The following is a 27445-nucleotide window of genomic DNA, read 5'->3' as shown; positions in this document are numbered from 1 at the left end:
CCGTACCAAGACGGGGCGGGGGGAGGGGACGAAAGTTGCTTATGTCATGAAACCCCAGCAGCAGTCAGGCAGCGGTGCCGCGCTGCTCCAGGGGTGACAGGCGAGCCGCGGGGCAAACGAAAGCCTACGGTTCCCGGGAGTTTAGTGGAGGAACGGCGTCCAGCTCCACTTGCCAATTCTCAGACAAACCCTGGGAAGGTTTCTGCTTTTTTTCTTTTTAGTTGGTTTTTTTTTTTTTTTTCTCCTTGCTTTATTTTCTTCCCGTTTTTCTTTTGAGACCAGATCATTTATTAAAGCGCGCGCTATGGCAGGGGACGGGAGAGGAGTGGCGGGGTGGGGGGCAGGGGGAAGAGTTGGGACGTCTCAAACTAGGGGAAGCAGGAGGGGGCGGAGGGAGGCAAAACCGGTTCTTGAAAAGCGGGAATTCTAGGGCCCACACCCCCTGCGGACAGAGGAGACTGGGGAGGGGGAGGGGAACGACTGGTTAAAATCACTGAAAATCAAAAGAATAAATCGGCCTTGACTATGAAAGGGGGCTGTGAGTCCCTTTTCCATAGGATGAATGTGCAGGATTCGAATCCCAACATTTAGGCCAATGATCACCCCAAAACAGAATAAAATGTTGTTTGTGTGTCCTGGGGGAGGGAATGAATGCCTAAGGCAAACAGAATAGGGTTGCTTGTTTGTATGTAAAGCTCTGGGCACTCACAATTTGGCTCTGGAACCACATTTCCCCTTGGCAGTTCAACAAGCCAAGTGGCTACTATATGTTCAGAAGAGTCCAAGGTATGAGAATATCCGACTGCAGAGAATTGGAAGGGCAGTGGGTCTGAAGTAAAAGTAACGGTAAGATGCACGTGGAAAAGCTGCAGGTTGCAGGGAAGAGTCACAGTTAGTACGAGGACCTGCAAAAGCAATAACAGTTTTAAAGCAGAAATTTTTAAAGGTCAACCCCAAAATAACTTAGAAGGTAGGCAAAATACACACTTAAGATTTATTGAAAATATGAGAAAGGTAGGTTTGGGTTAAGTCATGAAGAGTTTTAAATGCCAAGCTAATGGATTCCTTGGAAGGTGGTTTAGCAGGAAAGTGACATCATTAGAGCTGTGCTAATCAGAGATTGGTCCCAGGAGAGCAGCTAGGAGAGACTCTTGCAGTATTCTAGGTGTGAGATACTGAACCAGGCAGTGACAATAAAGGAGAGGAGGGTGTGAATGGAGAGGACTTGGCAACAGATTGAATGTGGGGACAAGATTGAGGGAAGGAGTCAACAATGGCTGAAGCTCTAAACCCCAAGATAAAGGGGGATTTGAAGGTGCCATTAACAGAATTAGGGAATAGAGGGAGAGGGACAAATTTGGGAGAAGAAATTTTGGGTGGGACTTACTGAGTTCATGGGACTTGTGAGACATCCACGTGAAGATGTCCAGAAGATATCAGATGCACAGGGATTTGTTTCTAACATGGGAGGCAGGAGGCACTTGACAATGGTAGTGATTTTAGCTGCTGCTTAGCAACAGGCACCTTCATGGCAAAGGATTTATATGTCCCGTTAACTCCAATATCAATTAAGGCAAGTCTCCCTAATAGCATCACATTATGGCTGTGGCGGGAAGAGGGTACAAAAATTTTTTTAAAAATCCTTTTCCTCTCACCCAAGTACTTGCAGTCTACTAACACATACATATGAAATCAACAAAAGCAAGATCTATAAAAGCAAGCTCATCAGTTTTCTATTGCTGCTTAGTAAATTACCACAAATTCTTGGCCAAGTCCAGTTCCTTGCAGTTGTAGGAGTGAGGTCCCTATTTTCCTTACTAGCTGCCAACTTCGGACCTTGCTCAGCTCCTAGAGGTCACCCACATCCCTTGCCACGTAACTTATTCCATCTTCAAAGTCAGAAACAGAGAATTTCTCTCACATAAAATCCCTCTCACTCTGAATCTCTTTTTTTCAGGAAGAGGACAGTCTACTTTAAAGGCTTGTCTGATTAGTTCAGGTCTGCCTTGGATAATCTCCCTCTCTTAAAATCATCTAATTTGGGCCGGGCATGGTGGCTCACGCCTGTAATCCTAGCACTCTGGGAAGCCGAGGCGGGTGGATCGCTCGAGGTCAGGAGTTCGAGACCAGCCTCAGCAAGAGCAAGACCCCGTCTCTACTAAAAAAATAGAAAGAAATTATCTGGCCAACTAAAATATATATAGAAAAAATTAGCTGGGCATGGTGGCACATGCCTGTAGTCCCAGCTACTCAGGAGGCTGAGGCAGTAGGATCGCTTAAGCCCAGGAGTTTGAGGTTGCTGTGAGCTAGGCTGATGCCATGGCACTCACTCTAGCCAGGGCAACAAAGTGACACTCTGTCTCAAAAAAAAAAAATAAATAAACAAACATCTAATTTGGAACCTTAATTACATCTGCTAAATTTCTTCACAGCAGAACCTAGACTAGGGTTTGATTTAATAGCTGCCAGAAGGTGTGTATATACACCAGGGGCCAGGAATCTTAGGGGAGAATGGCGTCTTAGAATTCTGTCTACCACAGCAATGACAGGATACATAGTACATATTGAGTGCCATTACCCAAAGGTTGGTCCCTAATCCAAAATGCTTGGGACCTTCAGCATTATTAACTAGTAAAAAAAATTAAAAAAAGCAAAATACTTGGGACCAGAACTATTTTGGATTTCAGGTTTTTTTCAGATTTTGGAATGTTTGCATTATATTTCCTTTGAGTATCATGTCAACACTCACAAGATTTCAGATTTTGGAGCATTTTGGAATTTGGATTTTCAGATTTGGGATTCTCAACCTGTAGAAGTACGTCAATCAACATACACTGAAGTTGGCTGGGTGCGTTGGCTCACAGCTGTAATCCTAGCACTCTGGGAAACCGAGGTGGGAGGATCGCTTGAGTTCAGGAGTTCCAGACCAGCCTGAGCAAGAGTGAGAACCCACCTCAATTAAAAAAAAAAAAACACTGAGGGATTGCACGGCAAAGGAATCATCATTCTGATAGGGTCAAGACAAGTTTCCTGAAATGAGTCTATTTCAATTTTGTTTCAAAAGAGATGAAAGCAGGGCATGAGAGAGAAGAAGTCAAGCAGTTTATATGAGGGCAATGGCACAAACAAGGGCATGGAGTTAAACCATATTCTGGGGATAGTGGGCAGATTAGCTTGGCTAATGGAGAGGTTCTTTGCTGAGGAATGATGAGACTTCAGGTTGGAAAAGTGAGGGTGATGGAAGTGGATTAAATGCCCTTAAATGCAAGGATGAGGAATTTAGGCTTGATAGGCAGCTTTTGTAGGTGTAGACCATGAAAGAGATGTATTGAAAATATCCTATTGAGAAACAGTATATACTGCACTGGAGAGTATGAAAGGGACTGGGAAGCTCCGGCTACTGGATATAAATGTCTGAAATTCAGGCTGGGCACAGTGGCTCATGCCTGTGATCTGAGCACTTTGGGAGGCCAAGGTAGGAGGATCACTTAAGCCCAGGAGTTCGAGACCAGCCTGGGCAATATATGGAGACCCTGTTGCCACAAAAAAAATAATTAATTAATTAAAAAATTAACTGGGCATGGTGGCACACACCTGTAGTTCCAGCTACTTGGGAGGCTGAGGTGGGAGGATCCCTTGAGCCCACGAGTTCAAGGTTACAGTAAGCTATGATTGTACCACTGCACTCCAGCCTGGGCAACAGAGCAAGAGACCTGTCTCTTAAAAAAAAAAAGTCTGAAATTCATGGAAGGATATAGATGTATTTGAGTTTGCTGTAGGCATCTCTGTTTTTTGAAACCCCTTTTCTCTTCCTTCTTTGGACCGCGTAATCAAGAAATCTCAGGAGCATGAACAAAAGCGCATTGGAAGCCCTGTGGCACCTGTATGGGAATAGCATTCTCTCACTGCAGAATGGAACTGCATTGCAGGAAGACTGTGCCCCCACATTTCTCATCAGAAGCAGCGTTGTCATAGCAAGCAGCAATACAGAAGATTGTTTTCCAGCACAGATGATTATCAGGCTAGAATATACTAACTATAGCACAGTTTGGCCAAGCATTTCTTCCACCCTCTTCACACCTTGACATCTTGAAGAAATACCCTCGTCATAGCCAATCTCCACCCCCACCTGAGAGCAAGGGTCAAGAAAGCAGAAGTCCTTTTCAACTGAAATAAAAGTGTGTTAGCAATGCAGCTGTGCATTTTCACAGGTCTTGACAAACCCCAGGAATATAAGAAATTCCAAATTGTCCATAGACAAGGATTTGAGAATTCTCCTAAAAGGGAGGACTGTGAAACATGGGAAAATATGACTAGGGAAACTGTGGAATTTCATTCATGAAGATTTCAAAATGCAGAACAGATTCTGATTTTCCTGAACTATTTTGGGTTAGGGGGACAGATCAAATAAACTATCATTTCTTGTATTATGAAGCTGTGAGTTTGTATTTCTGTTATCTAGTGAAGGCAACAGAATTTGATATTTCTGCAGTTTCCACTTCTATTCATACAATTTAGTACAAATGGCAATGAAGGAACAACAGAAAATAAAACCAAATGGTCTTTCTTGACCCCAGTAATCTCAGAAGATAAGTCAAAAGAATGACTTAGAGGAAGTAACAATTGACACAGTATGCTCTTGGCAACACAAGTAATAGTGTGTCATTCATCTTCAACCCCTAGGACATAACAGGGGAGAGAGGAGGAGGGAAGGAAAGAATATTAAAGTTTAGAGAAGTGGGGAAATTAGAGCCTTGAACATAAGGTTCACTACCTGCTGAGTCACTGAATGAAAGGAAACAAAGGCATGGTATGGTAGTTAATGCACACACACCCCCCTCAGATTTCCAAGTCCTAATCTCTGGAAACTGTGAATATGTTACCCTTATATGGCAAAAGAGACTTTGCAGATGTGGTTAAATTAAGAATCTTGAGATGGGGAAATTACCCTGGATTAACCAGGTGGGTCTGAAGCAATCACACCAGTCCTTATGAGAGTGATGAAGTAGGAGTCAGAGTTCAGAGAGAAGGCCACATGATGACAGAAGCAGAGATTGGAGTGATGTAGTCACCAGCCAAGGAGCCAAGGGATGTTGGCAAAGAGTGGATCCTCGCCTGGAGCCTCCAGAAGCAAGGTGTCCTGCTGACACCTTGACTTTATTTATTTATTTATTTTTTGAGACAGAGTCTCGCTCTCTTGCCCAGGCTAGAGTGCCGTGGCATCAGCCTAGCTCACAGCAACCTCAAACTCCTGGGCTCAAGCAATCCTTCCGCCTCAGGCTCCCGAGTAGCTGGGACTACAGGCATGCGCCACCATGCCCGGCTAATTTTTTCTATATATTTTTACCTGTCCAGATAATTTATTTCTATTTTTAGTAGAGACGGGGGTCTCGCTCTTGCTCAGGCTGGTCTCGAACTCCTGACCTCAAGCAATCCTCCTGCCTCGGCCTCCCAGAGTGCTAGGATTACAGGCGTGAGCCACAGTGCCTGGCTGACACCTTGACTTTAGACCAGTGATGTTGGTTTACTGGAGGATAGCAAATTTGTATTTTCTTAAGCCACTAAATTTGTGGTAATTTGTTACAGTGGTAATATGAAACTGATACACATGGCTACAGTGTAGTACATGGGAATTCAATCAAACCAGCCACATCCACCAGACCAGGGATCAGCAAACTACAATTGAGTCCAGCCTGCCACCTTTTTTCTATGGCCTGCAAACTAAGGATGGTTTTCTATATATTTTTTTCTTTCTTTGTTTTCTTTCTTTCTTTCTTTCTTTCTTTCTTTCTTTCTTTCTTTCTTTCTTTCTTTCTTTCTTTCTTTCTTTCTTTCTTTTCTTTCATGCACAATTTGAGGTGGAATTATTTATTTATTTAGAGACAGGGCCTTGCTCTGTCACCCAGGCTGAAGTGCAGTACTGTGATCATAGCTCACTGCAGCCTTGAACTCCTGGGCTTAAGCGATCCTCCTTCCTCAGCCTCCTGAATAGCTAGGACTATAGGCATGCGCCACCATGCCTGGCTAATTTTTCTACTTTTTGTAAAGACAGGGTCTCAGTATGTTGCCCTGGCTAGTCTAGAACTTCTGGGTTCAAGTGATCCTCCCACCTCAGCCTCCTGAGTAGCTGGTATTATAGATATGAGCCACCTGCCCGGCTAGTTTTTTTATTTTTAAATGGTTGAAAAAAATAAAAAGAAGAATATTTGATAATATTTCATAACACATAAAGATTACATGAAATTCAACTTTCAATGTGCATCAGTAAGGTTTCACTGGGACACAGCCATGCTCTTTCATTTATGTACAGTCATCCATTGGTATCCATCCATTGATACCAGGACCCCCATTAGATACCAAAATCCATGGATGCTCAAGTCTTGCAGTCAGCCCTCTGTATCTGTGGGTGCTGCATCTGCAGATGTGGATGGCCTACTGTATAGTCTGTGGCTGCTCTTGTGCTATGATGGCAGAATTGAGTAGTGTGACAGAGACTGTGTGAGGTGCTGTCATCACACTGCTGCTCTGTGCCTTACAAATTGCAGTGATGTAGCATAACTCACAGTGTTTTGAGTGCCACATGTATCTACTGTGGCATTTAAAAAATTTACATACAAGTACATATCTATCATGTCAAAACAAGAGAATAAAAGTGGACTTTGAACGCCGTGCTTTTAAGGCATGGTGGAGTGTGGATTACTTGGTTATCGAATTAGATGTCAAAGCATTACACAATGACACTGTAGCATTGCTAAAAGATTACAATGTACATCAACATTACCAGGCTAAGCAGTCATTACAATACTCCCAACTCCTAGGAGAGCAACGGTTAGCAAAATTAGAAAATTTAAAATAGAATATCTTATCATAGCAGGAGTCTTCACAAAAATAAAAAATGAAAGTGAGCCTGCAGCCAAAGTAAGTCTCTGAGTGGCTCATTCGTTAGCCTATCAAGGAAAGCCATTCACTGATGGTGAATTAATTAATCGTGTTTGGTTGCAGAAGTTAAAAAAATATGCTCAAGAAAAATAAACTTGTTTAAGACTATTAGCCTTTCAGCAAGAACAGTGGCTCAGGGTTGAGGACATTGGAAGCAACATCGCTAGCCGATTAAAACACAAAGCAAATGATTTCACTGGTCTTCCTGGCTCTTGATGAGTTGACTGATATTTACGAATACTGCTTAGTTGTTGTTGTTTACTCAAGGAATCAATGCTGAATTTGAAGTGACTGAAGAATTAGCCTGTATGTATAGTCTGTGTGGAGCTATGAGAATATTTTCAAAGAAGTCAAGAAAACACTGATTCAATATAGCCTGAAGTAGAGTCTGCTAAGATGCACTACAAATACCTATGGAGTAGAAAAAGGCTTAGTTAGACAAATGTACAAAGCTTGTGAAAATGTAATTTGTTTAAATCCTATGGTTATTCATTGTATTATTAAACAGAAGGTACTTTGCAGGAAAATATTTGAATCTATCTTGTGTTATTGAACCAGTAGTGTCAACAGTGAACTTCATTCACTCTCATGGACTAAACCATTATGAGTTCCATGATTTTTTTCAGAAATAGGAGTTGAATATTTATGACTTGTCCTACCAACAGCAATTTAATGGCTTAGCAGTGGTAAAATTTTATTGAGACTTTATTGAGTTCAGGGCTGAGATTGAAAATTCTCTAAATGAGAAGAACCACCCTTGACCACTATTATCGAACACTGAATGGTTTTTTAAATTAGCTTTTCCTATAGACTTGATAATGTTTCTTAATGAATTTAACCTAAAATTACAAGGCAAACCAGTGCTTATATGTGAAACTTATACTTCAGTACAGCTATTTAATGACAACTAACATTATTTGAATCACAAGCGATGTCAAGTTCTGTTAATCACTTCTTGTGGAGTCAAAAGTTAAAACAAAAATCAAGATTTGCATTCCCGCACAACTTTGCAGTGGATATATTTCCTGAGCTCAAATCACAGTTCCAGCAGCATTTTATGGACCTTGATGCAAGTGTAAAGGAAATTTCTATATTTCAAAAATCACTACAAAAAAATTAAAAATTAAAGGGGGCCAGGCATGGTGGCTCATTCCTGTAATCCTGGCACTTTGGGAGGCCAAGGTGGGAGGATCACTTGAGGTCAGGAGTTTGAGACCAGCCTGAGCAAGAGTGAGACCCCATCTCTACAAAAAATAAATAAAAAATAAAATAAAATCAATTTAACTGTGCAGCTGAGGAGCTTCCACCTAAACTTCAATTGGAAATGATTAATCTGCATTGTAATGACATGCTAAAAGGCAAATATCAAGAGAAGAATTTAATAGAATTCTATAAGTGCCTAAGAGATGAATATTCTCAATTAAAATCATATGCTTGTTGATTGATATCAGTAAATGGCAATACTTATCTGTGTGGAAAAAAATTTTCAAAGATGAAATACAAAAAAACTCATTAAAGATAAGCCTTAACAGATGAAATTTGCATCTCATTTTGATGACAGGGAACATTCCCTTTGAGCCCCAATTACATGAAATATTATCCCCCTCCTTAAAAGAATGCCATTCTTCGCACTAGTAGACCTGTATTACAAAAATATTGTACTCAATTATTAATGTTATGTTTTGAATTTTTTCAATAAAACATTTGTGGAAATTTATTTTCTCTCTTATTATATAAGTACCTACATGATATTCTTGATTTTGCTTGTTGGCCCTCATAGCCTGAAATATTTATTCTCTAGCCCTTTACAGAAAAAGTTTGCCCACCCCTATACTAAACTAAGCCACATGAGGAGTGAGAGTATGTATAATTAATCACTATACAACCAGTGTATAGCAAAATGCCTGACATATAATAGATCGACAATTATTGAATAACATATAGTCAGAGGGATGACATTGGACTAAGACCTAATGAACAAACATTGTGATTCTCTAAGACGTATTTTTTTTTTTTTTGAGACAGAGTCTCGCTGTGTTGCCCGGGCTATAGTGAGTGCCGTGGTGTCAGCCTAGCTCACAGCAACCTCAAACTCCTGGGCTTAAGCGATCCTACTGCCTCAGCCTCCCGAGTAGCTGGGACTACAGGCATGCGCCACCATGCCCGGCTAATTTTTTCTATATATATATTTTAGTTGGCCAGATAATTTCTTTCTATTTTTAGTAGAGATGGGGTCTTGCTCTTGCTGAGGCTGGTCTCGAACTCCTGACCTCGAGCGATCCGCCTGCCTCGGCCTCCCAGAGTGCTAGGATTACAGGCGTGAGCCACCGCGCCTGGCCTCTAAGACATAAATTGATATTTCTTTTTTACTTTACTTAATTCATGTTTATTCAAGAGCTGGTAGACTGCTTTAAATGCCCTTTGGTTTAAATCTTGTGTGTCTTGAACACTACACTTCTTCCAACCAAACTGTCAATTTTCTAGTCACAAGCTCCTACTATCTTCAGTAAGGTGTCTGTTAAAAATCCACTATTTTGGTCCCAGCACTTGGATTATTGAAGTTATTCAATGTAAACTGTCTCAAGGTCCTTATTCTGAATTACCCAGGCTCTTGTCCTCCACAAAGAGAATTCTGGGAGAATTTCTGGGTTGGGGGAAGGAAGGGTAAAAGATGTTGCCTTATACCTCACGCAGACAGGATTATTAAGACTTCCATACTTTTAAGAAACTCACACGATTAGGGTCTAGTGTCCAGACTACATAAAGAACTTTTACAACTCAACAATAAAATGACAAATAACATAATTAAAAATGGGCAAAGGATTTAAATAGCCATTCCTCCAAAGAAGATATATACATGGCCAATAAGCACATGAAAGGATGCTCAACATCTTTAGCCATCAGGGAAATGTAAATCAAAACTGCAATGATACCTTCTTTTCTGTGATTTAAATAAAAAATTTTTTAAAAACCCACAATGAGATACCATTTCATACCCAGTAAGTTGGCCATAATAAAAAAAGACAGACAAAAGCAATTATTGGCAAGAATGTGGAGAAATCAGAACCCTCATACATTGCTGGTGGGAATGTAAAATTGTGTGGCCACTTTAAAAAACACTCTGGCCCAGGCGTGGTGGCTCACATCTGTAATCCTAGCACTCTGGGAGGCCGAGGCAGGAGGATCGCTCGAGTTCAGCAGTTTGAGACCAGCCTGAGCAAGAGCGAGACCCCATCTCTACTAAAAATAGAAAGAAATGATTTGGACAGCTAAAAAATATATATAGAGAAAAAATTAGCCGGGCATGGTGGTGCATGCCTGTAGTCCCAGGTACTCGGGAGGCTGAGGCAGGAGGATTGCTTGAGCCCAGGAGTTTGAGGTTGCTGTGAGCTACGCAGACACCATGGCACTCACTCTAGCCCGGGCAACAGAGTAAAACTCTGTCTCAAAAAAAAAATAATAATAATAAAATAAAATAAAATAAAATAAAATAGAAAACACTCTGGTAGTTCCTCAAAAGGTTAAACACAGATTTACCATATGATCCAGCAATTCCACTTCTAGGTATACACACAAAAGAATGGAAACTAGATGTCTTCACAAAAACTTGTACATGAACGTTCATAATAGCATTATCTATAATAGCCAAAAAGTGGAAACAGGCCAAATGTACATCAGCTGATAAATAGCTAACCAAATGTGGTATATCCATATGATGAAATATTATTCAGCCATAAAAAGAAATGAAATACTACAACATGGATGAACCTGAAAACATTATGCTAAGTGAAAGAAGTCAGAAAAGTGGCCACATGTTGTATGATTCTGCTTATATGAAATGTCCAGAATAGACAAATCCATAGAGACAAGCAGATTAGTGGCTGCCAGGGGCTGGGAAGGAGGGGAAGTGTGACTGCTAATGGATATGGGATATCTTTTTGAGATGATGAAAATGTTCTGAAATTAGATAGTGGTAATGGTTGCACAACTTTGTGAATATACTAAAAACCACCCAATAACGCACTTTATTTTATTTTATTTTATTTTATTTTTTTTGAGACAGAGTCTTGCTCTGTTGCCCGGGCTAGAGTGAGTGCCGTGGCGTCAGCCTAGCTCACAGCAACCTCAAACTCCTGGGCTCAGGCAATCCTTCTGCCTCAGCCTCCTGAGGAGCAGGGACTACAGGCATGCGCCACCATGCCCGGCTAATTGTTTCTATATATATTTTTAGTTGGCCAGATAATTTCTTTCTATTTTTAGTAGAGACGGGAGTCTCGCTCTTCCTCAGGCTAGTCTTGACCTCCTGACGTCCAGCGATCCTCCCGCCTCAGGCTCCCAGAGTGCTAGGATCCCAGGCGTGAGCCACCGCGCCCAGCCCCAATAATACACTTTAAAAGGGTGAAGTTTATGTTATGTGAATTATATCAACTAAACAAAAAAAGGTTCCTCTACTTCATTAGGTACTCATTCTGAATACTGCCATTAAAATCAAGATCATATTTAGAGACACACCTGAAATCTGTATTATGTATACATAATATGTACAGTCATTTGTTATATCTGATTTTACACATATGTATATATACACATATATGCATGCATATATAGAAACATAAATAAATAATTTAAATAATATTAAGAGTGTCACAACTAAATCAGTCCCAGCAAACTTGGCCAAGGCAAAGTAAGTTCTGGTCGGCTCCAGATGGGCCCCCCTGAATCTTAGCCAGATGGGACTGCCCGGAAGTTTATATGACTACTACTAACATGTGACCAGCGTTACAGAAGAGAAAAGGCGCAAGGCGCGCCTGTGACGTCATTTCTGCGCGATCCTCTTCCTTGGGGTGGAGTTTTCAGGCTGTTACTCTGAACTATGCCGAAAGTAGTGTCGCGGTCGGTAGTCTGCTCCGACACCCGGGATCGGGAGGAATATGACGATGGTGAGAAGCCCCTCCACGTGTATTACTGTTTGTGCGGCCAGATGGTCCTGGTGCTGGGTGAGTAGTCGGGAGCTGGGGGACATCTACAAGGAGCGAGGCTTCGGGTTCCTGAGGGCCAATTTCCTCTGGCTGTGACGTCGGAGTCACCTGTCATTGAAGATTAGTGGGCTTTCCCTTTTTGTCGAAATCCTCCCTACACATCTCCGCCCCTCTCCAGGGCTTTTTCTGTTTGTTTGTTCTCTGTTTAACTTTGTATCTCTGCATGCAGACCTCCCTCAAAGCTAAACAAGCCCTTCAGAAAAAAAGAAACTGTATCTCCCTCTCAACCCACTGTCTTCAAAAACTACCGTCTCTAGAAACTTTATAACTTTCTGCTGGCTACAAAGATGCTTTAATAGTTCTCATCTTAGAACAAGCGACAATAAAACCCTTGTTTGATTCTGTATTCCCCTCCAGCTTTAACCCCATTTTGTTGCTGCTTTTATAGCAAAACTTCTCAATAGAGTTGGCTATATTGGCTGTCTCTGCATCCTCACTTCTCATTCCCTCTTGACCTCACTTCGGGCAGCCTTTCCTTCTCACCTCATCATTAAACACCGTATTTGTTAAGGTTACTAACTGAACCCCATGTTATCAGTTCCAGTGACCAATTATCAGTGTTCATTTGACTCCTCCTCTCAGTGGTATTTGAGACAATCACTACATTCTTCTTGAAACACGTTCTTCATTTGCCTCTGAGACTCCACACTCTTTTGATGTTCCTCCTACCTCAGATCTTGCCCCTTCTTGCCTGGCTCCCTTTTCTCTCTCAGGCTTTTCAACCTTCCAAGGCCCTAGAGCTCAGTACTCTTGCCTGTTCTCACGCTATACTCACACTCCAGGTGATCTCTATCATTCTCAAGCTTTAAATACTACCTATATGCCGATAAATCCCAGATGTTCATCTTTAACCTGCACCTCTCCACAAACTCTAGTTGCGTACTTAACATTCTCCACTTGAATGTCTAATGGGCTTCTCAAATGTATCTTGTTCAAAATTGAGTTCATGATCCCCTACACCCTGCTCTCCAACTGTTCCTCTTACAGTCTTCCCTGTTACGGTCAGTGGTACCACTGTTCATCCAATATTCAACCAAAACCCTGGAATCATTCTTGATCCTCTCTCTCACATATCTTACATCTGTCCAGTCTATCAACAAATCCTGTGATTGCTTCCTTGAAAAATATATCCAGGATCCGTCTACTTCTTACCACCTCCATTTCTGCCACTCTAGTCTAAGCCACCATCATCTCTCATCTGGATTGGCACCATAATCTCTTGCTCTCCCTGCCTCCATTCTTTGTCCCCACTGGTCTATTTCCCAGACAGCAGCCAGAGTCCTGTTCAAACTGGTGGTTTTGTGTAACACTGAGAATAAAATCAAAGTCCATACCAAGACCCTACATGATCAGGCCTCTAGCTACCTCTCAGACATCATCTCCTAACAGTCTTCCCCTTGCTGACTGCATTCCAGCCACAGTGGCCTTCTTGCTTTTTCTCTCCATCATGTCAAAAATATTCCTGTCCCCCACGGCCTTTGGAATTGGTATTTCTTTCTTTCTTTCTTTCTTTTTTTTTTTTTAGACTAGTCAAGTGCAGTAGTGAGAAGGGGGATGGAATTGGTATTTCTTCTGCCCCAAAAACTTTTCCCTCAATGTTTCCTTACTTCATTCAGGTCTGCCAAATTGTCACTTCCTTGGAGAACTCTTCCCTGACTTCCTTATCTAAAATAGCATCCCTGTCACTCTTTGTCCTCTTACCCTGCCTAATTTTTCTTGGTAGCACTTATCACTACCTGAGATGACTGTTTATCCTCTTACCCTGCCTAATTTTTTTATTAGCATACATCATTTCCCAAGATTATATTATATGATTATTATTTTAAAATATTCTGCCTCTTCGCTAGAATGTAAGCTTTATCAGTGCAGGGACTTCATCTACTTTGTTTTTTGCTGAATTCCCAGCATAGTGTTAGGACAGTGCCTCGTACATAGAGGGCCCGCACATATTTATTGAATAAATGACTTCTTGGTAAGAAGATGTGGTGGAAAGAATGTGAGCTTTTGAATCACTTAGAGTTGGGTCTGAATTCTTGTTCTGCTTCTCATTAGGTGCATGGTAGATCTCTTACCTTGTCTAAGCCTCAATTTTCTCATCTTTAAAATAGGAATAATAAATGTCTACTTTAGCCATTCATTATGAAGAGTAAATGAGCTAACATGTAAACTGCCTAGTGTTCTCTAGTGCCTTTCTCAACCTCCTCTGTTAATCTCTAATCACTCTGACCGCTTGACTTTCTCTGTGATCCTTTAGGTACTTAATTTGCATTTTATGAATATTCAGTCTGCTTTATAACTATACCTAATTTGTTTCCTGTATTATGTTTTCACTGTTTTCAGATTAAAACTCCTCCAACTAGTATGGGTCATTTGCATACTATATATCATATCACCTACTCTCTCTCTCCTTTTCTTAGCACATATCCACTTTCCCCAATGCCCTCCTCATTCCAGGATGCTTGATTGTCTCTTCTGATACTAATGCATTATAACACAAACCAAGTGTACTATGATCTCAGAAATACTTGTAGAAACTAAATTACTGTGCTGAGAAAGACTTTTGAAATAATATAATCCACACATCTTTCAAATATGGAAAAATTCCCTGAAGGAGGAAGTGATTTGCCAAATCACTAGGATAGTTATAGTCTCCTGACACCAAGTCATTTTTAGTCGGAAAATTCAATAATAGGTTTCAATAAGCATAGTAGTTATAGTAGAAAATTATACCACAAAGGGCCTCACTGAAAACTTTTGATTGGCTCAAGATATTTTGCAGTGACTCCAGTGACAGTCTTTCTCCATTCCTTCAGACTGTCAGTTAGAGAAATTGCCCATGAGGCCCCGGGACCGGTCTCGTGTAATTGATGCTGCCAAACACGCCCACAAGTTTTGTAACACAGAAGATGAGGAAACCATGTATCTTCGGAGGTAAGAGGTTGATACTTTCTAGGATTTCCCTATTGTGTTGGGGTCTATTTCTGAAGAATATAAATATCCCGTCTACAGCCTGAGCAAGAGCGAGACCCCATCTCTACTAAAAATAGAAAGAAATTATCTGGCCAACTAAAAATATATATAGAAAAAATTAGCCGGGCATGGTGGCGCATGCCTGTAGTCCCAGCTACTCGGGAGGCTGAGGCAGGAGGATCGCTTAAGCCCAGGAGTTTGAGGTTGCTGTGAGCTAGGCTGACGCCACGGCACTCTAGCATGGGCAACAGAGTGAGACTCTGTCTCAAAAATAAATAAATAAATAAATATCCCGTCTAGTGTTGAACACATCATCTAGTTGGGCCCAATACTTTGACATTTGTGTTAGTTTTCTAACTTCAGTTAATGCAGCAGTATCTTTATTGTGCTTTGTTGAAATGGTGCTGAAATATGATTCCATTGCTCTTCGATAGCTGTAATTTGGTTACAAATTACAGGTTTGAATGAGTTTATTCAACCTGTAATCTTTTGGAGCATACCAGGTACCAGGCACTGAGCTAGGTATTGGATCTGTGAAGATGAATAAGATATGATCCTTATCATTAAAGAGCTTGTGGCTCAGTGAGGAAATGGTCTACCACTGTGCTAGGAAGAAATACTGGTGGTATGAAGAAAAGGTTATGAGAAGACAGGTGTGAGTGGGCCATTCTGCTTGAACAGTGGTCAGGAAAGGCACCGCAAGATGATGGTGTTTGTGTTTGCCCTGAACTAGGACTTTACCAGGTAGATGAAGGGGATGAGCATTCCAGGTAGAGGGAGTATGGAAACATTAAAAGTATCAAATATGGTGTGCTTGAGAAATTTGAATAGTCCTTTGTGGCTGGAGCACAGGTTACTTTACAAGAAAGCATTCATGTCTACTGGGGTGAGGACAGAGTAAAATGCTAAAGTGGACAAGTTTGGACTTTAGGCAATGAAGAGCCATCTCCATCTTATAAGCAGGGGAGTGATATGCTTAGATCTGTTTTAGATTTGGGAGTCCTTGGTATATATTGGGAACTGAAACCTGAGAAGGGATAAAATTATATAGAGTGTGGAGCAAGAAGAGAGGACGGAAGATTTAAAAGGCAGACAAAAGAATTGGAACAGAACCAGGAGAACCAGTGATGTGGAAAATAGGACAGTTTTAAGAAGGGTGTGTGGGGGTGAGGGGGTGGCACCAACGGGTGTCAGATGCCACAGAGAGGTGAATCCTAGGGAATCAAAAAGCCCAACCATTCATTCAGCAAATATTTCATTTACTGAGTTCCTACTATGTGCCAAGTACTGTCCTAGAAGCCTGGACCATACCAGTATATTAGTTTGGTAGAGGTGCCATAGTAAAATAACAAACTGGGTGGCTTAAAACAACAGAAATTAATTGCCTCATAGTTCTAGAGCCTAGAAGTTTGAAATCAGGGGGTTGGTAGGGCTATGGTCTCTCTAAAGGTTCTAGGGGAGGACCCTTCCTTGCCCCTCATTAGCTTCTGGTGTTTGCAGCAATTCTTGGTGTTCCTTAGATTGTAAATGCATCACTCCAATCGCTGCCTGCATCATCACATGGCATTCCCCCTGTGTCTCTACTCCTCTTCTCATAAGGATACCAGTCATATAGGATTAAGGGCCCATCCTACTCCAGTATGACCTCATCTTAACCAATTATATATGCAACAACCCTGTTTCTAAATAAGGTCACATTCTGAGGTTCCTGGAAGGACGTGAATTTTTAAGGGACACTACCCAATCCAGTATAACCAGTAAACAAGCAAAGATCCCTGCCGTTATGGAACTTATATTCTAGCGTTGACCAGAAAAAGCTATAGGCTGACATCTAGCTATGTTTAATTTAAGAAACCAAACTGTTGTAAGCCCACACTAATGGAAAAGAATTAGAAACCACTGCTAGGTGACTTTCAGTAGCAAATCAGGCATCAAGCACCATTATGACAACTGGGCTTTTAAAATTGAGCAACTGAAGAGAAAATTGGTTATATATAAGGTACAACTGGAAGTACTTTATGAAATTTGCAAAGGAAAGCCCTCCAGGAAACAGGGAAAAATTTCATTATGATGTATAGTAAGGTTTATAAATAACATGCTCTATCTAAGGCTAATTCATTCTCTTGTGCTTCGTCTCCCCTCATTATTTAGGTTTCTGATTTTGAAAATTATCAACTGACAGTCTTTAGGATCACTAAAATATTATATACATTTATGTGTAATTATATGTAATAGTATCTTATATATTAAGTTAATGTGTATTAATATTAAGTTAATACAGGAAATAATCTAACAACACAACTAGGCCAGGGGCTCCTATGGCACTATAAGGCAGATGCCCTTACCTCTAGGCCAGAAAACTGCTGGGTGGCTCTAGACTGGAGTAGAAACTCCAAAATCCAACCAGCCTGGTCCTGGAGGTGAGCCAGCTTTAGCCTAGCCTTAGGGCCAGGTAGTGCCAGGCTGGTGGCCTCTGGCCAAGTGACTCTGTTGGGCCATAGCTGTTAGAGTTTACCAACAAGCCAGGGTCAACTTCTCCCTTGATTGTCGTAGCCACTGCTTTAATCATGAACAGTCTTTCCAAAGGTCCACTCAGTGTGCTTCCTTGTTGGCCAGAGTTCGTGTGTTGGAAACTTAATCCCTCTGTCCTCATGAATGGATTGATGGATTAATGAGGTCTCTGCTCTGGCGAATGGATTAATATCACTATCACAGGAGTGGATTTGTTATTATATAAAAGCACACACACACACACACACACACACACATACAGGAACATTATTCAGCCTTAAAAAAGAATGAAATCCTGCCATTTGTGATAACATGGACGAACGTGGAGGACATTATGCTAAGTGAAATAAGCCAGACACAAAGAAAAATACTGCATGAGCTCACTTATTTGTGGAATCTAAAATAGTCAAATTCACAAAAGCTGAGAGTAGAATGATGGTTGCCAAGGGCTAGAGGTGGGGGGAAATGGGAAGTTGTTCAATGGATATAAGGTTTCTGTTCTATAACATGAAAAAGCTTTAGAGATCTAATGTACAGCATGGTGACTATAGTTAACAATACTATGTTGTACTCTTTAAATTTGTTAGGAGGGTAGATCTTAAGTGTTCTCAACGCATGCGTGCATGTAGGCACACACCCACAAAGAAAATGGTAACTGTGTACGGTTATGGATTTGTTATTTAGCTTAAATTGTGGTGATCATTTCACAGTGTATATGTATATCAGAACATCAAGTTGTACACTTTTATTCATTTATCCATTGAGGGACATTTAGGTTGTTTACATTTCCTGGCTATTGTGAATAATGCTGCAATGAACATAGGAGTGCAGGTATCTCTTTGAGATAGTCATTTCTTTCTTTTTTTTTTTTTTTGAGACAGAGTCTCGCTCTGTTGCCCGGGCTAGAGTGCCATGGCATCAGCCTAGCTCACAGCAACCTCAAACTCCTGGGCTTAAGCGATCCTACTGCCTCAGCCTCCCAAGTAGCTGGGACTACAGGCATGCGCCACCATGCCCGGCTAATTTTTTCTATATATATTTTTAGTTGGCCAGATAATTTCTTTCTATTTTTAGTAGAGACGGGATCTCACTCTTGCTGAGGCTCGTCTCGAACTCCTGACCTCGAGCGATCCACCCGCCTCAGCCTCCCAGAGTGCTAGGATTACAGGCGTGAGCCACCGCGCCCGGCCGAGATAGTCATTTCATTTCGTTTGGATATATACTAAGAAGTGGGATTGCTAGATTGCATGGTAGTTTTATTTTTAATTTTTTGAGGAAACTCCATACTGTTTTCCATAATGGCTATACTAATTTACATTCCCATGAGGAGTGTATAAAGGTTCCCTTTTCTTCACATCCTCACCAGTACTTATCTTTTGTCTTTTTAATAGCCATTTTAGCTGGCGTGTGGTTTTGGTTTGCTTTTCCCTGATGATTAGTGATGTTGAATACCTTTTCATATAAACTTCTTGTCCATTTGAATGTCTTCTTTGGAGAAATGTCTATTCAGGTCCATTGCCCCTTTTTAAATCAGGTTATTTATTTGTTAGTGAATTTTATAAGTTATTACACACAAAAAATGATTGCTTTGAACACAGAAAAATCTAAAATTTCCATATGGTGGAAAAAGTCAAACTGGAGAAGAAATATTTTCAAGGCCCTTTAATATTTGCAGGTCGCCTTAATATTAAATAAGAAGGTAACTCAGTAGCCAAAGGATATGAACTAATAGTTAAAAAAAGGAAAATGCAAATGACTATTAAATTTATGAAAATATTTATAACTTCACTCTTAGAAAAAGAAATACAAATTATGAGATCCCATTTTTCACATGTGAGAATGATAGTCATGCAGTTTAATAACATTCAGTGTTGGTGAGACTGTAGGGAAACAGGAACTCTTAATACGTTGGTGGTAGGAGTACAAATTGGTTCAACTGCTATAGAGAGAAATTTGACAGTATCTATAATACCAGGATTTAAACTGTACACAATTCTAGGAATTTATCCAACAGGTAAAAGTTGTTTTGGTTCACCCACACAAAGGAATACAATGCAGCCCTCAAAAAGAATGAAATCGCTCTTTATCTATAGATATGGAAGGATCATATATATATGTATATATACACACATACATTATCCAAGAAATATTTTTAAGTGAACAAAAAAAGTAGAGAACAGTGTAAATGGTACATTTATCTGCAAAAGGACAAAAGTGTTTTCTTTGTATATCAGAGTTCTTTGCTTGTATATGTGTCAACTGTCTCTAGGATGAACAATAGAAACCAGAAACAGTATTTACCTCTTGGGAAGGGAACTGGGTGTGGGTGGAGGACAAATGGCGAAGATATTTACTTTTCATTTTATACTCTTATGTATACTGTGTACATATGTTACCTATTAAAAAATTGAAATGCACACAGGGAGGGGAAGTGAGACCAGTCAGGAAGCTGTTGCTGTAGTCCAGGGAATTGATATTGGTGGTTAGGCCAAGATGATGACAGGAAAGAGGAGAAAAGAAGATGGGTTCAAGATCTTTTTTTGGAGATAAAATCCATAGGATTTGCTGAAGAAGTAGATGTGAGAAAGAGAAGAATCGAAGATGAGTCCCAGGTTTCTGTTAGGCAGGTGGGTAGAACTGAATCCTTGTCCCTATACGTTGGTTATCTAGGGCAGTGTCATGTGGGCTCTTGATTTTTAATTCAGCCGCCTCTGTTCCTAGTTCTATGACCTTGGGCACATTATGTAATTCTTTGTTCTTAGGTTCCCTTGTCTGTAAAGTGGGAATAAGTAATATGACCTGCCTCGCAAGGTGGTTGTGAGAATTAAATGAATTAATACAGGTATACTTTAGAATAGCTCCTGGCACATAGTAAAAGCTGTGTAAGTGGTTGCTGCTGTTATTACTACAACTACTATTGCTGCTGTGTCTATAACTACTATACTGCTTTTCTCCTTCTGTCAGGGAGATACCTGGCCCATGTCAGGTAAGTGTTTGTTGAAGGAAGAAAGGAATGTTTAACCAGTTGATCTATTAAATGAAAACTTTTGAAAGACCCTTTCAGGATTTGAAGAAATGAGGTTGATAGGTTATGGGATTTGTTCATATCTTTCTATTTTTTAACTTCCATTTTCTGTGCAGGCCGGAAGGCATTGAACGACAGTATAGGAAGAAGTGTGCGAAGTAAGTATTAACAGTGTGGGTTTCTCCAAGCACAGGCAAGTAGAGGCACAATGTTAGAAAAATAATTATTTGAATACAACTCTTCGTTATGTCTTTATTCTTATAATCTCAGCTGCCTTCGCACTTCAACTACACAGAAATACCAATATGCTCCCTGAAGAGGTTAGTCAAAGTCACATCCCTGACCAGTTGGCCACAAAAATGAGTTTTTAATATAGTATAATTTTTAAAAAATTGAGATGTAATTTATATATAATAAAATTTGCTTATTGTAAGTTTACAATTTGATGAGTTTTGGCAAAAGTATATAGTCATATAACACCACCACCACCCTGCTATAAAACATTTCCAGCACCCTGTGTGCCCTTTGGAGTCAATCTCCTTCCCCTACTCCTCTCCCCTGGCAGACACTGATCTGCTTTCTGTCACTGTGGTTTTGCCTTTCTTAAAATTTTTTATAAATTCTACAATATGTATTCTAAGTATTATGTAAGATTTATTTTTTGTGCCTCATTTCTTTCACTTAGTATAATGTTTTTGGGATTCATCCAAGTTATGTGTATCAACCACTTGTTCCTCTTTATTGCTGAGTAGTAATTCGTTGTACAATTTGTTTAACCATTCACCTGTTGAGGGGCATTTGAGTTGTTTCTGGTTTGGTCTATTACCAGTAAAGCTTCTATGAACATTATAGTATAAATCTTGATGGAAACATGTGTTTTCTCTTGGAGAGGGATTGCTGGGTCATGTGGTAAATGTAACGTAGTGTAATTTAATCCAGACCTATTTATAAAGCCTTTTATAGGACCTTATACCTATTGAACCTTGGTTTAGGGAGTGATATTTAAAGCAAAAAAAATTTCCAACTTTAGGCTGTTAATAATGAGAATATAAACTATATAGTAAGTTCAATCTTGATGAAACTACAGTTACATCTTGGCTAGCAGAGGAGTCATACTAGGAGAATTGAAGAGGGGAAAATTGGTAAGAAGGCATTTTAGCTCCTGGGCACACCTGATTGATAAAATTGGTTTTATCACATCTTACAGGTCTACTGTATTTAGCTCAAAAAGTGTAATATGGCCAGCCAGAGAAAATGGCGATTACTATAGGGATTAGTTTGCCAACCACTGCAGTGGAGCCTTTGTTTCCTATTGATACTGTAAAGGCAAAACAAAACACAAAAGACTAGACAAAATGCCCAAACTAGTCACCGAGATGCCTGGGAAGAATGGCAGCAATTTTGACTGAACAGCAATCAGTAGCATGAGCCAGCGTTTCCCAGACTTGTCTAATGGTAAGAATTGCTTAGGATGCTGATTAAAATGACAGATTCCCAGGTCTCACAACCCTACCCCCTACCAACTGCCAAATCAGGATCTTCTGGAGAGGGTCCTAGGAATCTGACCAGCAATTTTAACAAGCACTTACATGATTGTTATTGAGTAGTTTTGGGACACACTGGGAAGAGCTGATCATTAGTTTATGCCACAAACAAAAATATTCCCAGAGTCTAACCATGCTTTTTGAATTACTGTTTTGGGGATTTGCATTCTCAGACCTTCCAGAGATTCACTATGCTGTTTGCAGGTGTGGACTGCCACTCTTCTACCAGTCCCAGCCGAAAAATGCTCCCGTGACCTTCATTGTGGATGGAGCAGTAGTCAAGTTTGGCCAGGGTTTTGGGAAAACGAATATATATACGCAGAAACAAGAGCCCCCTAAGAAGGTAATTATCATTGAAGGAGACTGCTTAAGATAGCTACATATTTAGACCAAATTTTTAAATAAAATTACGGTGCATGAAAAACTGCCCTTTATGCATGCATGCTTGCTGGCTTTATCTTTTTTTTTCCTTTCTCTTTTTCTTTCTTTTCTCCTTAAGAGGTAGATTCTTTATTAAGAAAATGTCATTTTTGTGTTTGAGCAGATGTTACAGAATTGTAACATCTATTATGTATTTTTTTCTTTCCTATGGTTAGAAGTTGTATGGATTTTAGTCACATTTATTCCCTTCCAAATTTCTTCTTTTTCCAGTGTAAACAATTAAAAACTGAATGAACTAGGCTGATTTTTCAATATTCTTTAAAAATCCCTGGTGGCAAATGTTAGAAAAGTATAATGTAAATAAAAACATTGGCACTTTTAGATAGGTCAGCCTGTCCCAAAGAGGTAGGTGTCCCCTTACACACAGCCCTGCACACATGCATGTGCACACAGGATCTTCTTGTGCTGAATTAGGCTAACTCCTATTCCTGCCGCTCCAGGTGATGATGACCAAACGAACTAAAGACATGGGCAAGTTCAGCTCTGTCACTGTGTCCACCATTGATGAAGAAGAAGAGGAGATTGAGGCTGTAAGTGCTTCTGCTCTCAGGAGAGATGGAGTTTGGGGTGAAGGAGGAAAAGGGACTCTAGAGCTAGAGCCTCCGAGTACCAGACAAATAGAGACTTTGCATTTAGACCCTGCTCTGCTGGTAAGAAACTCTATGACTGGGCTAGTTCCTATTTCCCTGGATCTCAGAGAGATCTGTAAAATGAGAATGAGGGAGTTAGATGAGATCAGTGACTTATTTTTTTCATATGGTTTTTTGAGATGCCTTAAGAGGGCAAAGCCCTCATCCCTTTTCATTTGAAAAACTGTTGGACTAAATCGCTGCAGGTCCCTTTTAGTCCAGCTCCGATGGCTTGTGAGTCTGCCCTTAGCAATAGCAGCAATTACCTTTATGGTACTTCAGTATAATGATGTTTACCAAGAGATGTTATGTGTTATTTTACAAATGGCTTCGGTTGAAACCTGAACTCTCCTGGATTATTGAAAAGGTACAGATATGAAAGGGAACAGAGTCCTGCCATTTCAGTAATGATTTCATGATTTGAGTAGTATAATTTACTACTTATGGTCTTTGTTGTTATTCCTCAATGAGGCTGCTAGTGTAAAGACACTGTTTTCCTTCAGAGAGAAGTTGCCGACTCATATGCACAGAATGCCAAAGTGATCGAAAAACAGCTGGAGCGCAAAGGTATGAGCAAGAGGCGACTGCAAGAGCTGGTGAGTAGCGTGGGGTAGCAAGGGGATTCTTTGGATTTCTTGGTCTGAAAGACCTTCCAGCAGGCAGGCAAACCCTGAGAAGGTCTACTGGGAGTTATTAGGGTAATTGGCTGCCAGCTTTCTAACCCAGATCTATGACTGTTGGTGTATCCGGCTTTGTAGTAGTGACCACAGGATCAAGGCCCCAAGTCATGATACTTGTTAGATAGCCCTAATTAGGATATTTTAATCTGCTACTTGTCCAAGGTCAGAGTTTTTGGTTGCTCTTCCAGGAAATGATGGCATATGATAATGCTACCTTGGTGATACCAGAATTGGGGTTGGTCATTGCTTCTTAAAGGCACCGATGGTTTTCTGCATTAATCATTGGATCATCTTAGAGCATGTACATCTATATATCATGGTGCCTAGATTTTTGCTTTTTTGGTAACAATTTACTTATAATATTTCATTAAAATCAGTCATCACTTTATTGGTGCCTGGTCAAAAGGTATACCAGTCTCTTTTAATGAGTGGAGTTTTGGTGACAGAGGTGGTAGGTCCTGGGAATTGCTTTACCTTGCTGTAATGGATTAGAGCAGTGCCTCTCAAACTTTCTAAGGTGAAAGATCGGTGCTTTCTTTTTTTTAAATTTCCAATTTGTCATGAACAGATTTGTAATTTATACAATAAATTGGCCTCAATATTTATTAGATTATTATTACTCTGTCAAATTGCTATAAAAGTTTCTGAATGCTTACTCTCAATTTTTATACATATCTTGCGTGGACTGATAACAAACACAGTTCATGGACTACACAACTTTAAGTAGCACTGTTCTAGAATGATGTTCTTCTTCCTGTTCTGCCAAGAATTGGATACTGGTATGCCATGATATAGAGTCCCTTAGCCCTTGGGGGATGGGATGCTGGGGCTGCTGGAATCCCTGCCCTTACTTCCTTTCGCTGCAGCCTTGTCTATTTACCCGTTTTGCCTACAAATAGCATTTTCTATGTGTGCTATAACATCAGAAAGGTTGGAAAGCAGTTGCTAGAGATGCATAATGATTTTAGAACCACTATTCTAGTTTGTACACTAAATGAACATTAAGGGAGAGTGTTTGGGGGTGGTTAGAATAAGGAAGGAAAATAAGAATTTTATGTCATGTATCAAGACATAACACTTTTTTTCCTTTCCAGGCTGAACTCGAAGCCAAGAAAGCGAAAATGAAGGGGACCTTGATTGACAACCAGTTCAAATGACCATGACCTTTCTCTGAGCACAGACTGGAGGCAAGCATTTAGATAAGGAAGAAAAGTAACTTCATTACGTGGACCGATTCTTATATATGTCCCACCTGAAGGCTTTACGTTGCTTCTCATAGATTCTCCTACATTCAGTGAGGTCTTTAACTGAGTCCATTTGACCTGCTTCCCAGGAGATGGATTTTTTAAAATCTTTTCTGTACTATTTTTTGTCTATTTGATGTAAACTTCAGCTACGTAGAAACTATGAATAGATCAGTGCTTGGGTGTCTCTAGTTTCTAAAATGGCTGTTTTTATTCCTTCTTCAAAGTTAATAAAATGTTTAAAGATTTTTTGAAAAAATATTATAGCATGTCAGAGAGAAAAGCAGCATGAATTATATTTAGTTTCAGCAAGTCAGATCCTTTTAAGTAACCCTGTCTTGGTTCTTAGAATTGGCTATGGTTTGAATCTTTCTACTGTCAGGGAAGAATCATTAAAAGCCAAAATCTGCATAAAAAGCTTCCTTTATTTCAGACGGTGAATCTGTAGATGAGCCATCCCAGATCAGACTTTATACTTAAGGAAAAGCTAGATTGCAGTGAGGGGGTAGGATAGCTCAGATCTGCATGAAAATAGGGTCTCAGTAAGTAACCCAAGGGAGCTACCATTCAGTTAGTTAGGTAAGAGTACTGCTTCCCTGTGTGGGTACATGGGAGGGAGACATTAGAGATAAAGAAATGATACTGAGATAAACAAAATTATCTGTCAGGTGTCTTTTATTTTATATTTGCTATTTGTAGAGGAGTGTTGTATGTATGGATATTATTTTATGTCACACTGCTTCAATGATATCAATAGCCATGTATTTGTACCCATGTTTTTATCAGTTTGCTTGTATTACAAGTGTTGGGACAGGAGGTGTGTTAACCTACTTGTATTATCTACAATAAGTTGCACTTAGTAGGTGCAACTTCCAGGGCATGTTTGTGAGGTGCTGTTGTGAAATAATGGGGTGACCTTCTTTGCTTTTTTTCCGATTTCCTTATTTGCAAGGAAAAGTAGGTTGGATGTGAGCTAGCAAGAATTTGAAAAGAAAGGGGTGGAGTCTTGGGAAGGCCCAGGGTAAGGGCTATGTTACCATCTTCCCAGTTACTCTCCTCCATCTGATGAGGTCTTCCTCTTTACCTCATTTCCTGTCCTCATTCTGAAAAAGAATTAACATCATTTGGATAACTAACCCTAACCTCCTCACAATTCTTTAACCTCAACTCCAGACAATGACATTTACCTTTACTCCACTTTAGCCACAAACTCCCATGACTGTAGCCTGGATATCATCTATACCTGCAGTCCCCAATCCTGGGGTGCAGACCAGTACTGGTCTGTGGCCTGTTAGGAACTGGGCCACACAGCAGGAGGTGAGTGAGAGAGGCTTCATCTGTATTTACAGCTGTTCCCCATCGCTCACATCACCACCTGAGCTCTGCCTCCTGTCAGTTCTTTTGCCTTTCCATTATAAATTTTAGAATCAGCTTGTTGGTATCTCCAATATTCTTTCTGGGATTTTGATTGGGATTGTATAAAATCTAAAGATCACATTGGGGAGAAATGACATCTTAATAATATTATATCTTCCAACCCATGAGCATGATGTATCTCTCAATTTATTTAGATCTTTGATTTCTTTCATTAGTGCTTTATAGTTTTTGTGTACAGATCCTGCAGATATTTTGCTTAAATTCATACCTAAGTACTTCATTTTTCTGGTGCTGTCGTAAATCTTACCTTCTTTTAATACTATAACATCTGTCTTGCAAACTCTCAATTTAGAATCAGTCCTACAATCTGCTTTTCTCTGATCTTTTATCCAAGTAGTTAAATGTCCATGTCTTGTAAATGAGTGGATATTTGACACTGTGAATTTATGGTTCCAATGTCAGATGGGTTCTCACCACAGCTAGTCAATCCTTCTGTATGTATTGGGTCAGCGACTCTCCTGTTTCCCTCACGAACAATTTAGAGCCACTTTCCTCAAACCTCTTCCTACAAGCTCTCTCTCTCAGCAGATGATTTCATTCCCCAAAGCACCAAGAACATAGGGGCACAATTATTAATAGTTCCATCTGCTTTCATCCTTTTCTCTTTCCAATCTCAGAGGAAAAGATACCCCTATTCCTGCTCAAAGCTAATTCACTAGTCTTTAGTCTTTCAACTATGATACATTGAGTATCTATTATGTGCCAGATATTGCTCTAGAAGCTGGAGACACAGTGGAAAATAAAGCAGCTCACATTCTGAGGGCAGGGGTGACAGACAAACAAGTGAACAAGGAACAAATCAATTAAAATAGTGGTATGTGATAGGGAATGATGAGTAGTTAGGGATGGGCTCTGAAGGAGGGGCCATTTGCGCCATGTAAGAACTAAAGGATCTGAATGAGCCAGTCATGTAAAGATCAGGGAGAATGCATTCCAGGTGATGGCATTAGAAAGTACAAAATCCCTACAGAGAGAATAAGCGTAGC

At 40.2% G+C, this 27445-nt stretch overlaps 1 protein-coding gene across 2 annotated transcripts; it reads left to right on the top strand.

Moving 5' to 3' along the window:
• Positions 1-11758: 11758 nt before the first annotated feature.
• Positions 11759-25838, top strand: STEEP1 (STING1 ER exit protein 1). Of its 2 annotated transcripts, none has more exons than XM_045538731.1 (7): positions 11759-11936; positions 14792-14909; positions 20601-20642; positions 22233-22371; positions 22910-22999; positions 23602-23694; positions 24873-25838. In XM_045538731.1, the coding sequence occupies exons 1-7, from the start codon at positions 11813-11815 to the stop codon at positions 24933-24935; spliced, it is 669 nt and encodes a 222-aa protein (XP_045394687.1). In that variant the 5' UTR covers positions 11759-11812; the 3' UTR covers positions 24936-25838. The 2 variants fall into 2 exon arrangements, with proteins under 2 accessions (XP_045394687.1, XP_045394688.1); XM_045538732.1 differs by having other exon boundaries at positions 11777-11879.
• The last annotated feature ends 1607 nt before the right edge of the window (positions 25839-27445 follow it).

This window comes from Lemur catta, chromosome X, assembly GCF_020740605.2.
Source record: "Lemur catta isolate mLemCat1 chromosome X, mLemCat1.pri, whole genome shotgun sequence".
In the NCBI taxonomy this organism is placed as follows: Eukaryota; Metazoa; Chordata; class Mammalia; order Primates; family Lemuridae; genus Lemur; species Lemur catta.
The sequence above is the reverse complement of the archived record's forward strand: the minus strand, read 5'-3'. Positions and strand labels throughout refer to the sequence as shown.